Source organism: Clinocottus analis, unplaced genomic scaffold, assembly GCF_023055335.1.
Source record: "Clinocottus analis isolate CAN_PGR_092001 unplaced genomic scaffold, fCliAna1.0.p SCAF_37, whole genome shotgun sequence".
In the NCBI taxonomy this organism is placed as follows: Eukaryota; Metazoa; Chordata; class Actinopteri; order Perciformes; family Cottidae; genus Clinocottus; species Clinocottus analis.
The window spans coordinates 6,352-19,137 of NW_027176120.1; the positions used below are offsets into that span (position 1 = coordinate 6,352).

Sequence of the window (12,786 nt, forward strand, 5' to 3'; positions counted from 1 at the left end):
TTAATTATTACCAGGCCCATTTTTACACTAATTAATACATTTATTTATTATTATTATTACATTATGCAATGTTCATTGTATTTCAGCGAGCACATATGATGTGTGTGATTCCTGCTTTTCAGAATCTACTTTGATGTGTTTACAGCTTTATTTACACATTTCATTTGTTTTTTTCCCCGCACTAAAACCCGCTACTCGACAGGTGTTTTCATCGTTTTGTCCAAAGCGTTTATATTAATGAAGAAAAGTTAAATAACATAAACACCTGTCAGTAAAATGAAGTTCAACAGCACAAAGTACAAAAGGATCATACAGTTTAATGTGTTATATTAGGATTCATTGTTTTAATGTTTTCTTATTGACGTGTGTTTCGGTCTGCTCACCACTAGGTGGCGACAGAGACTACGTGTTACTGAACCTGCAACTTCCAAACTGCTTAGCTTGATTATTTAAAGGCAGATTGTGTCAGGACGATGTTTATATTCAGCATGAACCTTTTATTGTGTCGTCTGCGTTACAAGACGAATTAAAAACACACCATGTACAGTTAAGGTGGACAATAGTTGTCCTGCAAAAATACAACAATTATTAACAAAGAAAAGGATTGTAAAGTGTGTTGCTGCTTTAAATTGTGACTTTCATTTTTAACACAAACTAAATCTCTGAATGGAAAGAACAAGACGAACAAGACGAACAAGACGTCGCTGCTTCAGTCCATATTTAATCTACTGAGTGAACGTGAGGACAGTTCTCTATTGTAGGCATGCCGACGTGTAACACACACACACACACACACACACACACACACACACACACACACACACACACACGCTTGCAGTCTGCTGGTGGGCCGCCTCAGTGTGTGGGTGGTCTGCACCAGGTGGAGGAGAGAGGGATTAACACCAGCCTGAAGGAGGACGAAGTCCAGAGGGAGAGAACATAAGAGATGCAGCAGAGATAGACATCTGTTCTCCAGATGTTCCAGCACCAGAGGTCCTAGCATACAGAGGTTCTAGCATACAGAGGTTCTAGCATACAGAGGTGCTAGCATACAGAGGTTCTAGCACAGAGGTGCTAGCATACAGAGGTTCTAGCACAGAGGTTCTAGTATACAGAGGTTCTAGCACAGAAGTGCTAGCATTCAGAGGTTCTAACACAGAGGTTCTAGCATACAGAGGTTCTAGCATCTAGAGGTTCTAGCATACAGAGGTTCCAGCACCAGAGGTTCTAACACAGAGGTTCTAACACCTCAAGGTTCTAGTATACAGAGGTTCTATTATCCAGAGGTTCTAGCATCTAGAGGTTCTAGCATACAGAGGTTCTAGCACAGAGGTTCTAACACATAGAGGTTCTAGCACCAGAGGTTCTAACACACAGAGGTTCTAGTATACAGAGGTTCTAACACAGAGGTTCTAACACAGAGGTTCTAACACCAGAGGTTCTAGCACACAGAGGTTCTAACACATAGAGGTTCTAACACATAGAGGTTCTAACACACAGAGGTTCTTCATGAAGTACAGAGAAGGAATGAAAAGGTTTCCCGTCAGAGGTTCTCTGAGGCGTTGTGACTGAAATAACATTCAGCCTCCCTCTCCGTCTCCCCCAAGAGCTCTCTCTACTCTAAATGTGTGTGTGTGTGTGTGAGTGTGTGTGTGTGTGTGTGTGTGTGTGTGTGTGTGTGTGTGTGTGTGTGAGCGTGTGTGTGTGTGTCTGTCATGTGGTTTTATACACAACACAAACACTTTGCTTCTCTTTCCGTCTCTTCTTCCGTTCCCGGAGGAACTTCTGAAGGCCGACTTCATACAGTCTGAACCAAAGATGCCCACCTGCCACAACATGTCTGTGTGTGTGTGTGTGTGTGTGTGTGTGTGTGTGTGTGTGTGTGTGTGTGTGTGTGTGTGTGTGTGTGTGTGTGTGTGTGTGTGTTGGCAGGCAATGAGACAGGTTGAACTCGCAGAGGAAGAAAAGACTCTTCTGAAACAGATCTTAGTGTTAAACATGATTTAAAAAATAAAGTTATAGTTTATAGTTTGTCTATAGTTTCAAATCTTTAGATTTAAATTTATTTAATTTATGAGTAATAAAGCACACGTTGACTCTTGAAAATAAGTGACAGCTCTTGTAAAGCTCGTTAGCTTAAGTTAACTCGTCTTTCTGAAGTTTCACGAATAAATTAAAACAAAATGAAATCTTAACTTAAATTTAAACTCAACGTCGATGTTTAATTTATAAATAAACACATTGATACTAAAAAGACACTTCAACCATCATCTGTTTACTGTAAACCTCTGAAGACCAGCGGGCCTCACGACCACACACACACACACACACACACACACACACACACACACACACACACACACACACACACACACACACACACACACACACACACACACACAACGTCTGAGTCGAATCATTGGAGTGTGTGAAGCCGTGCGATGCTCGGCACACAATAAAACAAACACACAAACAAATGAGTCAAAGGAAACGAATGCCAACTTGTTTTTCTTCTCACATCCAAACTCAGTAAACGTTTAATTTGTTTGTTTGTTTACTAAAAAACCTGAACGCCGGCCCGAGAGCAACGCACAGCAACAGATTGTGTCGCTGGAGAAATGTTTGACTTTCTGTCCAAGAAGAAGAAACTACTCGACGTCTGAATGAAACTCTGCTGCTGAGGAAGAAGAGAGTGACTGAAAGCTCCAGAAGAACTTCACTCAGGTCCTGTTGCAGCGCAACGCCCAGCTGACGAGCTGAAACAGGTGACAGGTGACAGGTGACAGGTGACAGGTGACAGGTGACAGGTGACAGGTGACAGGTAACAGGTGACAGGTGACAGGTAACAGGTGACAGGTGACAGGTAACAGGTGACAGGTGACAGGTGACAGGTGACAGGTGACAGGTGACAGGTGACAGGTGACAGGTATCAGGTAACAGGTGACAGGTGACAGATGACAGGTAACAGGTAACAGGTGACAGGTGACAGGTAACAGGTAACAGGTGACAGGTAACAGGTGACAGGTAACAGGTGACAGGTAACAGGTGACAGGTGACAGGTGACAGGTGACAGGTAACAGGTAACAGGTGACAGGTAACAGGTGACAGGTAACAGGTGACAGGTAACAGATGACAGGTGACAGGTGACAGGTAACAGGTGACAGGTAACAGGTAACAGGTGACAGGTGACAGGTGACAGGTAACAGGTGACAGATGACAGGTAAGAGATGACAGGTGACAGGTGACAGATGACAGGTGACAGGTAACAGATGACAGGTAACAGGTGACAGGTAACAGGTGACAGGTAACAGGTAACAGATGACAGGTAACAGGTGACAGGTAACAGGTGACAGGTGACAGGTGACAGGTGACAGGTGACAGGTGACAGGTAACAGGTGACAGGTGACAGGTGACAGGTGACAGGTAACAGGTGACAGGTGACAGGTGACTCACACCGCTGCTTCTTCTAACATGACACACACCTCTGACACTTATATTCAGATTCAGATCTAAAATATGATTCAGTCAGCAGACTAAATGTTAGGTGACACACACACACACACACACACACACACACACACACACTCACACACACACACACACACTTACACACACACTTACACACTAACAAACTTACACACACACACACACACACACACACACACACACACTCACACACACACACACACACACACTTACACACTAACAAACTTACACACACACACATACACACAGACACTCACACACTTACACACGCACACACACACACACGCACACACACACACGCACACACACACTCACACACACACGCACACACACACACACACTCACACACACACACCTACACACACACACACACACACACACACACCTACACACACACACACACACACACACACACACACACACACACACACACTGCTCCTTTGAGGTTCAGCGGTGGTTAAACATATTTTTTCTTTGTCTTTAGTTCCAATGAATTCACTGTTTTCCACCATGTGTGTGTGTGTGTGTGTGTGTGTGTGTGTGTGTGTGTGTGTGTGTGTGTGTGTGTGTGTGTGTGTGTGTGTGGTGTACAGCTGTTTACATCACTAACAGTGGGTGAGCCTTGTTCAACAAGCTCGACCTCTGGGCCCATAAACTCTGGATGAAAGCTGAGGCCAAATTAATAAATCTCACCAGGATGAAGATGTTCTCGTTACGCAGCACGACGCCACAATCCACCTCCTGAGTGACACAAAACCATCTGGATTCATGAGTTCCTGGCCACACAACACCATATAAAGCGCAGCAGTGCGTTGTGTGTGTGTGTGCGTCCTGTTTGCATCTTCTGCAGCGTCTCCTGCTGCCGGCTCGCAGCTCGCTCTGCTAACGAGACGTTAAGTTGAACCAGCCGGCCTGGAGAGCAGAACCGAGTCCTCGATCCACCTCCGCTGCGGCGTCCCGGTGATACCTGGAACTGGTTAAAAGGCTATTTTGGTCGGTGCTTTCCTGTTCTGTGAGCCGTTCCTCTCCTCACGCCGCTTACAGAGCAATACCTGAGGATATAAAGTACCTGGATTCCTTTAAAAGCCTCAACGTAATCTCATGTGATTACTTGGATTAGCAGCGGTGGGATGAGAAGTGTGTCGGGACGTCGTGGCGCTCCGTGTTGTGTGTTTCAACACTTCGACCCTTCTCTCGGGGGCAACAGGAACGAGTTGTGAACACAACACTGACGTGTTTCATGAGGTGCTTTGGAGAACAACAGACCTCAGCAGAGTTCAGGTCACCTGATGAGTCTTGAATCCAACATGAACTCTCTTTTTTCTCTGCTTTTGGTCTCCGCCTCCTGAGGAAATGAACTCTTTCTCCGCTGAATGTTCCACGTTGTTCTCCAGCTCGTCGATAGCGGCGCTCGTCAGCTGCAGCGGATGTTTAGAGCTTAGAAATCTACATTTGAGCAAATATTTAGTCTACAGGATTTCTTTAAAATGCTTTTAATACTTGACTTATGTATCTACAGGCTCATATTGCACTTTCTGGACAGTTTTCTGTCTTCTTTAACGTCTCTTTTTGTCTTTTTCATCTTCATCTTGCTTATTGTTTGTGTATAAGTATGAAGAGCGAAGTGAAACCGGCCTCAAATCTACACGCTGAATTAAAGCTGCTTCTGAACATGAGGTATGATTCACAGCATCCATAACGATCGTCCTGAACCAGCCGTTGTTGTTGTTTCTGCTGGTTCCACTCGTTGTCGTCTTGTTTGTCCTCAGTTGTTTGTGTTTGTTTGTCAGTTTGCCGTTTGAAGGCTGATCAAGTCGACGCCTCATTGATCCGACATAGAGGTCGAGTCTGAAGGAGTTCAGGGCGAGCAGAGAAGAAGTGTCGCCCGTAAACTTCACAGCTCCTCTTGCAGCTTCATCCTTCCTCTCCGACACGAGCACAATGATTATTTGTGAAACAGGCCTCATGATCTAAACACTACAAGCTAATTAGTTTCGTAAACCAGACATTTAACACAAGTCTGCTGTTCCCTCACAGACACATCTTACATCACTTCTCCCCGTGTGGTCCAACGTCAGCTTTCACACAAAAAAACGAAAGTCAAACGTTTTATTTCCAAGTGAAATGCAATTTGAGAGCAGCGCTTGTAGTTTTATTATCTGTTTCCTCTGGCAGACCGCGACGAGAAAGCAGACTCAAGCTCTGATTGAAACTTTGATCACTTGCTGAAGCCTCCGTGTCTTTCATCCGTCATGTTCCTCTCGTGCATCAGGACACGTCAACAAACAGAACGTTTCATTACAGCCTGACAGACGGCTGCAGGAACAGATGAGCCTCACAGTCAAAAGCATGTACAGTATCACTGTGGAGGGAGCTCACACACACACACACACACACACACACACACACACACACACACACACACACACACACACGAGCCGGCAGTCTGAAGTGAAACAGTCCCTCACGCTGTAAGAGCCTCCCATTCGTCCTCCATGGGCCAGAAAGCAGGAAAGCTTGTATTTGGATCGGAAATCTGCTACAAATCTGGCAACCACATGGACGTATTCATCTTTCATGTCTTTCCACTCTGGGCCTTTTTCTTTCTTTTTTTAGGTTTCTTTTTTTTCATGAAAGACTCCGCTTCTCCGCACATGTGCATCTCCCTTGTTTTGCATTGTTTCTGCAGTGAGTCCTTTCATTGTGTGCTCGCTGACAGCGCTCCACTTAGCGAGGCCTTCTGCTGCGAGGGAACCATTGGGGTTTGGACTCCGAGGGGGTCGGCGCTGATCTCTGTCTGTTGCATGTTCATGTCTGTCTTTTGCACATTTACTTCTTTCTGTTGCACATTTACTTCTTTCTGTTGCACATTCACGTCTGTCTGTTGCACATTTACTTCTTTCTGTTGCACATTCACTTCTTTCTGTTGCATGTTCACTTCTTTCTGTTGCACGTTCACTTCTTTCTGTTGCACGTTCACGTCTTTCTGTTGCACGTTCACTTCTTTCTGTTGCACGTTCACGTCTTTCTGTTGCATGTTCACGTCTTTCTGTTGCACGTTGTCAGTCGCTGCAGATCGCTTCCACATTGTTCTCCCCGTGTTCTGACTTTGACCTCATGTGGACCTTTTGTTGGATCACCAGTTCTGAAGAGCACAGAAAGCAGAGCTTCTGTTCATGATATATAATATTTATAAGTGTATTCAGAGGGGTTTTCACATTGTGTTACATCTCCATGCTGAAATCATTATGTTTATTCCCCCCCTCTACACTCAATACCCTATAATGTCAAAGGAAGTTTTTGCAATGTACTAAAAACACAGTTTGCCGTGAGGCCTGACGCTCAGGCGCCTCCTGGTCCTCCTGATCGTCTTTGAGACGTGTCCACACCTTGGTAGGAGTCCATGCGGTGAAGTCAGTTGATCGTGTGCGCTCTGGAAAGGCACTCAGCCGTCCACGAGGTCTCACAGCTGACAAAGCTCAGAGCGTGAGGTCGAGGCGACTGCCGGCAGAGCTCAGAGATCATGGCGAGCCGCGGCTCTGGTGAAGGCCCCGAAAAAGAAAATCTGCCGCCTTGAAGTCTCCCAAGAGCAAAGTGCTGTCTATAATTCTCCAATGAAAGAAGTTTGAAGCGACCGGGACCGCCGCTGCAGCTGGCGGCTCGGCCAGACTGAGCAATCTGGAGAGGAAGGGCGTTGTTAACGGAGTGACCACCAAGCTGCACCAACCCGGCGGCAGCTGCAGAGATGCTGCGTGGAGATGAAGAAGCTCGGTGACGCACAGCGTGCTGCTGCAGTGTGGAGGTGGATGTGTGTCTTTGTTCAGCAAATGTCTAGTTTGTAAGTAAAATATCTCCAAACCTTTGCTCTTAAAAAAACTAAAAACTAAAATTTGCTCTAAAAAAAAATTGCTCTTAAAAAAAGAAAACTTTTTTTTTGTTGAGAGCAAATTTTCTTTGAGAGCATTTTTTTAGAGCGTTTTTTTCAGAGCAATTTTTTTAATTGAGACCAAAGATTTAGAGATAATTTACTTAGAAACTAGAAATTTGTTTGGGTAAAAGAGACACAAATCTACCTTCATACTGCAGGAGTGTGCAGGGAATCCTCAAGAAGACTTTAATAACTTAACGTGGTTCGTTTGTCTTTCTGGGGTTAGTTAGTGAGGACTGATGAGAAGAAAAACAACTAAAAAAGGTGAGTTTATGGGGTAAACTGGTTCATTAATATTGCTAAACACGATTGAATAGACCAGGATATTGTCCACATGTGATGGTTTGAAGGAGGAGCCAATAGGATGAAGTGGAATGAGATAAAATAATATAATATAAAATAATCCTTTATTAGCCCGCTGAGGTGAACACGCAGAATAACAGCAGACACATGGTTAATAAATACAGTACACAGAAATACAGAAGAATACAGGACATACAGACGGAATAAAACAGTATTTAAAGTACTTAAATGCATATATTGCAGCGGATGAATGTAATATGAGACTATATGTGAGAGAACATGACAAACAGACGTGATGTATTATGTTCAGTGTGTCACGGTGCTCGCTGCAGCATGTGGGGGATGGTGATGATCTTCATCGTGATGATGATGATCTTCATAGAGCATCAGCACAAAGCACAAACACAACAGAGCAACTAAGAAAACAGGAGTCCAGCAGCTCACGTGGTGACGCAGGAAAGCGCGCGAGGGTGAAGGGGGAGTGAGATCTTTTATGGGCGTCGAGTCAACCAGGGTGGTCCTTCTGGCTCTGCATGCTCACATGGGGAGGGTTGTCAACACCACACAACACAACACAACACACAAACAAGCAGGAAATAAAACCCTCCAAGTCACCCCACTTCTTCAAAACGTCTGCAGACACATCCAGAGCCAATTCCTTCCCGCTGCAGCCGCACGGCGAGCCCGGTCCGGCCAGCGGGTGTCTGGGAGCAGAGCTGCTGGCTTCAATCAAAACCAGAAGACTCTGCAGATGTTTGTTTTTCGCTGGTCTCCCACTTTTGTTTGGCTAAAAACAGTTCGGAGCAGTCGACGTGGACGCACGGCAGCGCTGGTGTCTATTGTGTGACAGAATGTGAAGCACTGATTTGTGTGATGGGTCAAATATTCCACCGTTATGGAGCCAGAGCTCATCAATGAAGCCTGCGACGCTGGTTCCTCTGGCTCGGGTCTCCAGCACCTGTCAGCTCGGCTTTTTTTAAAGTGTATTTTATGAGCACTGGAGGAGTGGATGCAGAGCAGCAGGGAGGAGTACGAGGCGGTTAGGAGGGAGGAGGACAGGAAAGGAGGATATTTGTGATATTTACGGGCTGCAGGGCGGCAGCGTACTGACGGCATGTGACGGTCATTAGGAGGATTACTGGTCTTTAATCTGAGAATACATCTGAGGATGTTCTCTCAAACGGGTCGCTTCCCCTCCTCAAGGTCAACTTGTCCTTCTCAAGTTGTTGAAGACATTTCTTTGAGCCGCGTTAGAATCAAATGAAGGAGAATAAGACCATCAAGGACACCAGACAGTGGAGGAGAGTTCTCACACACACAGAGGAGCGTTTGCATCTTTTTCTTTGATAATCTGAGCTCTTCACTTTGGGAAACGTGTCTCTTGTACTAAAATAAACTTCTGGACCCTAATTTGGGCGATAAAAAAACCCAAAGAGGTGTGATCTCTCCTGGAAATACTGGCAGCCATTGATGCTGCGTTCAGGAGGCTCGTGGCCTCATGAGGTCTGAACACTTGTGCACTTGATGGACTGCACGTTGTGTTGGTTGTTTTATTGATGTGTTGTTCTTAGCTTTGCCTCTTGGTCCAACACATCTATCCTGAGCTACCGCTGGATGGACTTTTAATGAAAGTCCATCACTTTGGTTTTGTGACTGAACACCTGCAAAGCCAACAACATTCAGCCTCAGCTGCACTTTGCATTCAGCTGCTAGTTAGCTCATGCTAACTCAAAGGTGTGAAAACAGGCAGCGCTCTACCTGCATGCCTGCACGTCGTCAACGTGAGCCTGTGGTCATGCAGAGATCAGCGTTAAGCCTCAAGTATCCGGCATCCGGCCGTGTCCCAGCAGCCTCTGCGCGCTCAGGAGGAAAACAGCCCAAATGTCAGGAGCAAGTTGCAGAATACAGAAATATTAATGAGAACCAAATGTCCCGTCATCAGAAAACACGTGAAGCCTGCAGCTCTCTGCAGGCTGTGTGCGAAAATGTGACTATTTCTGCAATGATGTCATCCTATTTCAAAATTCAGACTAAGATCTCATGCATTTAACCCCAAAGCCCTCACAGGGTGATCTGTGGACCATCTGAGAGGTCAGTGGAAATAAACTGTTATCTTCTGGCCTTTACAGTCAGCTGTCGTTCCCTCTCTCCTTACCCGCCCTTTTGTCTTCCTGTTCCGGCAGTAAAATGGAAAAAAAACTGAGGTAAAGTTAGTTCTGACTTCAATAAATGCAAAATATTTTTGACTTTTTAACCTTTTATCTACTTTTTTCTTCACCATTACATTCAACGAAGCTTTTTTCTGTCTATACAGACAGGATGAACATGAGCTCTCTGCTGTAGACACCCCCTCTCTTTACACACACACACACACACACACACACACACACACACTGAGTCACACGTCACTGGTTGACTTTACTGTTGAACTCCCTGGAGATTTCTTTTCTTTACAGGACTGTGAGCTGTAATTGAATACAACTCAAATATGAGCGAGCGTGCCAGGGAAGGCAAACTGCTCCCACAGGAGTTGTGTAGCTGTTGTGTAGCTGTTGTGTAGCTGTTGTGCAGCAGATGAGACGCACACAGAGATGTCCTCCGTTTACCCAGAAGAATGAAAAACATGTTTCTTATTGTACAATAACTGAAATGATGTCTATTCATCTTCACCTTTCAGAGATTATAAATGTTATGAAAACAAAGTGAAACTTTAAGACAACAAAAATCTAATAATAATAATAAATGCTAATATATTAGTAAATGTGAGGTTTGGGTTTTGCATTAATGGGCTTTGACATTAAATTAACAATCACAACAGATTTGTGCTAACTTCTCATTTATGAAATGGTGTCAATATGTTTCTTTGATTTTGTTGCTTCCACCATCTACAATCTCACAAACACACATTAAATCTTTTTATGAACATAAATACACGTTATGTTTCACTCATGTCGTCAGTCCCTTATTCACAAATAACTAATATGATGTAAAATCATATGAACAGTATTATTGTTTACGGACTGCAGCTCCACTTGAAGCTAAACGTTGTCACAATGGTGATATTACACATAATTATTACACATAATGCATCTCTTAAAAAGGTCCATTATCATTTTTTACTCACAGTATATTTGTAGTATTTGCTTGTCCATTTTTCCACGTGGTGTTTTTGTTGAGTCCTTCTCTGCATTTAGAAAACAAACAGTGATAATAAACCCGCAGGAGATGAACAGGTGTTTCATGTTCACGCGTTGTCTTCAGTCTGCAGAGGATAAAAAACTGATTTTAACCTGAAATCATAACCGGACATCAACAAGAGGGATCTCAGATATTTTGAGATTTCTTATTGACAACAGCGGAATAAACGCAATTTATTTGTTTGAGTAAATCTGTAAAGGACCATAGCTCTGCTTTTTATTTATTATTATAGGACTATTGTTATATTTATAAAACGGCATCCTTTGCTCCACAATGATGTTATTATTGTAGTTGTATATAATTAGATGTGCGCAATTTAAAAAAAGGAAAGAACTATCTATTTATTTTTTACTTTTATTTTGTTGTGTTCTTTATTTCGTGCATTTCATTATCTTATTTTTTTAATTAGAGAAAAATTAGTAAAACAGCCAATCAAAATGTTCATGATAAAGTTTTGCTTTTTGCTTTTAAATTGGACAAACTCTGTAAATTGAATCACGTTTTATTCCAAACACTTTGTAAAACTGTACATTACATTCAGAAACAGACACAAACACGGTTCATCATCCACTCATAATAATACATTCACGTGTCCATCGTGAGGGTTTATTCTCAGACTCGATTCAGACAGTCCATGACATCAATAAATTACTGGACACCTTTAGGATCCCAGTTCCACCACTGGGCCGCGGAGGAACCGGGCCGCTGCGGAACCATCCCGTGCAGCGAGGCGGGAGCCCCGAGCGAGCCGCCCGGCGGCGGCGGCGGCGCGGCGCAGCGTCCCGGGCCGCAGGGCGCGAAGCCGAGCCACGAGGGTCCGGTCCTGAGCAGCGAGGAGAGCGCCGGGATGATGCTGCTCACGGGGGGGACGCCGGGGCTGGCGTGCGAGCCCAAGCGACCCCGTAATCCCAGGTCGTGGTACACGCCGGGCCCCTGGGGAGGGAAGCAGCCCATCCGGTGCGCTCCGAGGAGCGGGAACCCGGGCGCCGGCTCCTTCGCCCCGAAGTCCTTCAAGAAGAAATGCGGCCGCTTGAAGCGTTTCCGCCGCCGGAGAAAACTCCCGTTTTCAAACATGCCGGCCGACATGGGATCCAGGGTCCAGTAGTTGCCCTTGCCGGGGTTCCCGGGCTCCCGGGGCATCTTGACGAAGCAGTCGTTCAGGGACAAGTTGTGTCGGATGGAGTTCTGCCACGCGGGGAACTTCTCCCGGTAGTACGCGAAGCGCCGGCTGATGAAGTCGCAGATCTCGCTGAGGGTGAGTCTCTTCTTCGGGCTCTGCAGGATCGCCATCGTGATGAGAGCGATGTAGGAGTACGGGGGCTTCGCCGAGAAGGCCACCCGGTCCGGACCCTCCTGCAGCCGCCGCGCGCGCGGTCCCTCCTCCCGCGCCGCGGGGAAGGATGGAGCGCTTGGCGCGAACTCATCGGGCGCGCGCGTGTTTGTCAGTGACAAACCCGCGCCGCTCACCTCCGCCCCTGCGCCCGTCTCCCGCATGACTCTGCTGTCCAAGGTCATGGTCCGAAGTGTGTCCGGTGGCGCTGCGGCCCCAAACACGTGCGCTGATGCAGCCAGGGCGCGCGCAGATCCCCTTCTCCCCCTTCCGCTCACACCGGACTACATCTCAAGACTCCTCTGGCCTCCCACTCTCCACTTCATCCTCCTCCTCCTCCTGCAAGGCCGTCTTCATCAGCGGGAGCAGATCGGACACACGCAGCTGCAGCCAAAGGTTTGGATTATTGATTTACTGATCATTTTTTATTATATACTGATAAACCTCAATAAATCGGTTTTTAATGATCAGCTTCTTTAGGTTCCTTTTAAATCAGACTATCACTCCACATACTATACTATGTACACACACACACACACAC

The 12,786-nt window shown here is 45.6% G+C and overlaps 1 protein-coding gene across 1 annotated transcript; it reads right to left on the reverse strand.

The window, feature by feature from the left end:
• Positions 1–11,563: 11,563 nt before the first annotated feature.
• LOC137799635 (forkhead box protein D1-like) lies at positions 11,564–12,430 on the reverse strand. The gene has a single exon (XM_068596451.1). It carries the CDS (start codon positions 12,428–12,430, stop codon positions 11,564–11,566), a length of 867 nt encoding a protein of 288 aa, XP_068452552.1.
• Positions 12,431–12,786: the final 356 nt, after the last annotated feature.

Excerpts from the sequence above, each read along its gene's own strand:
- LOC137799635 (XM_068596451.1), bottom strand. The coding sequence starts at position 12,430 with ATGACCTTGGACAGCAGAGTCATGCGGGAGACGGGCGCAGGGGCGGAG.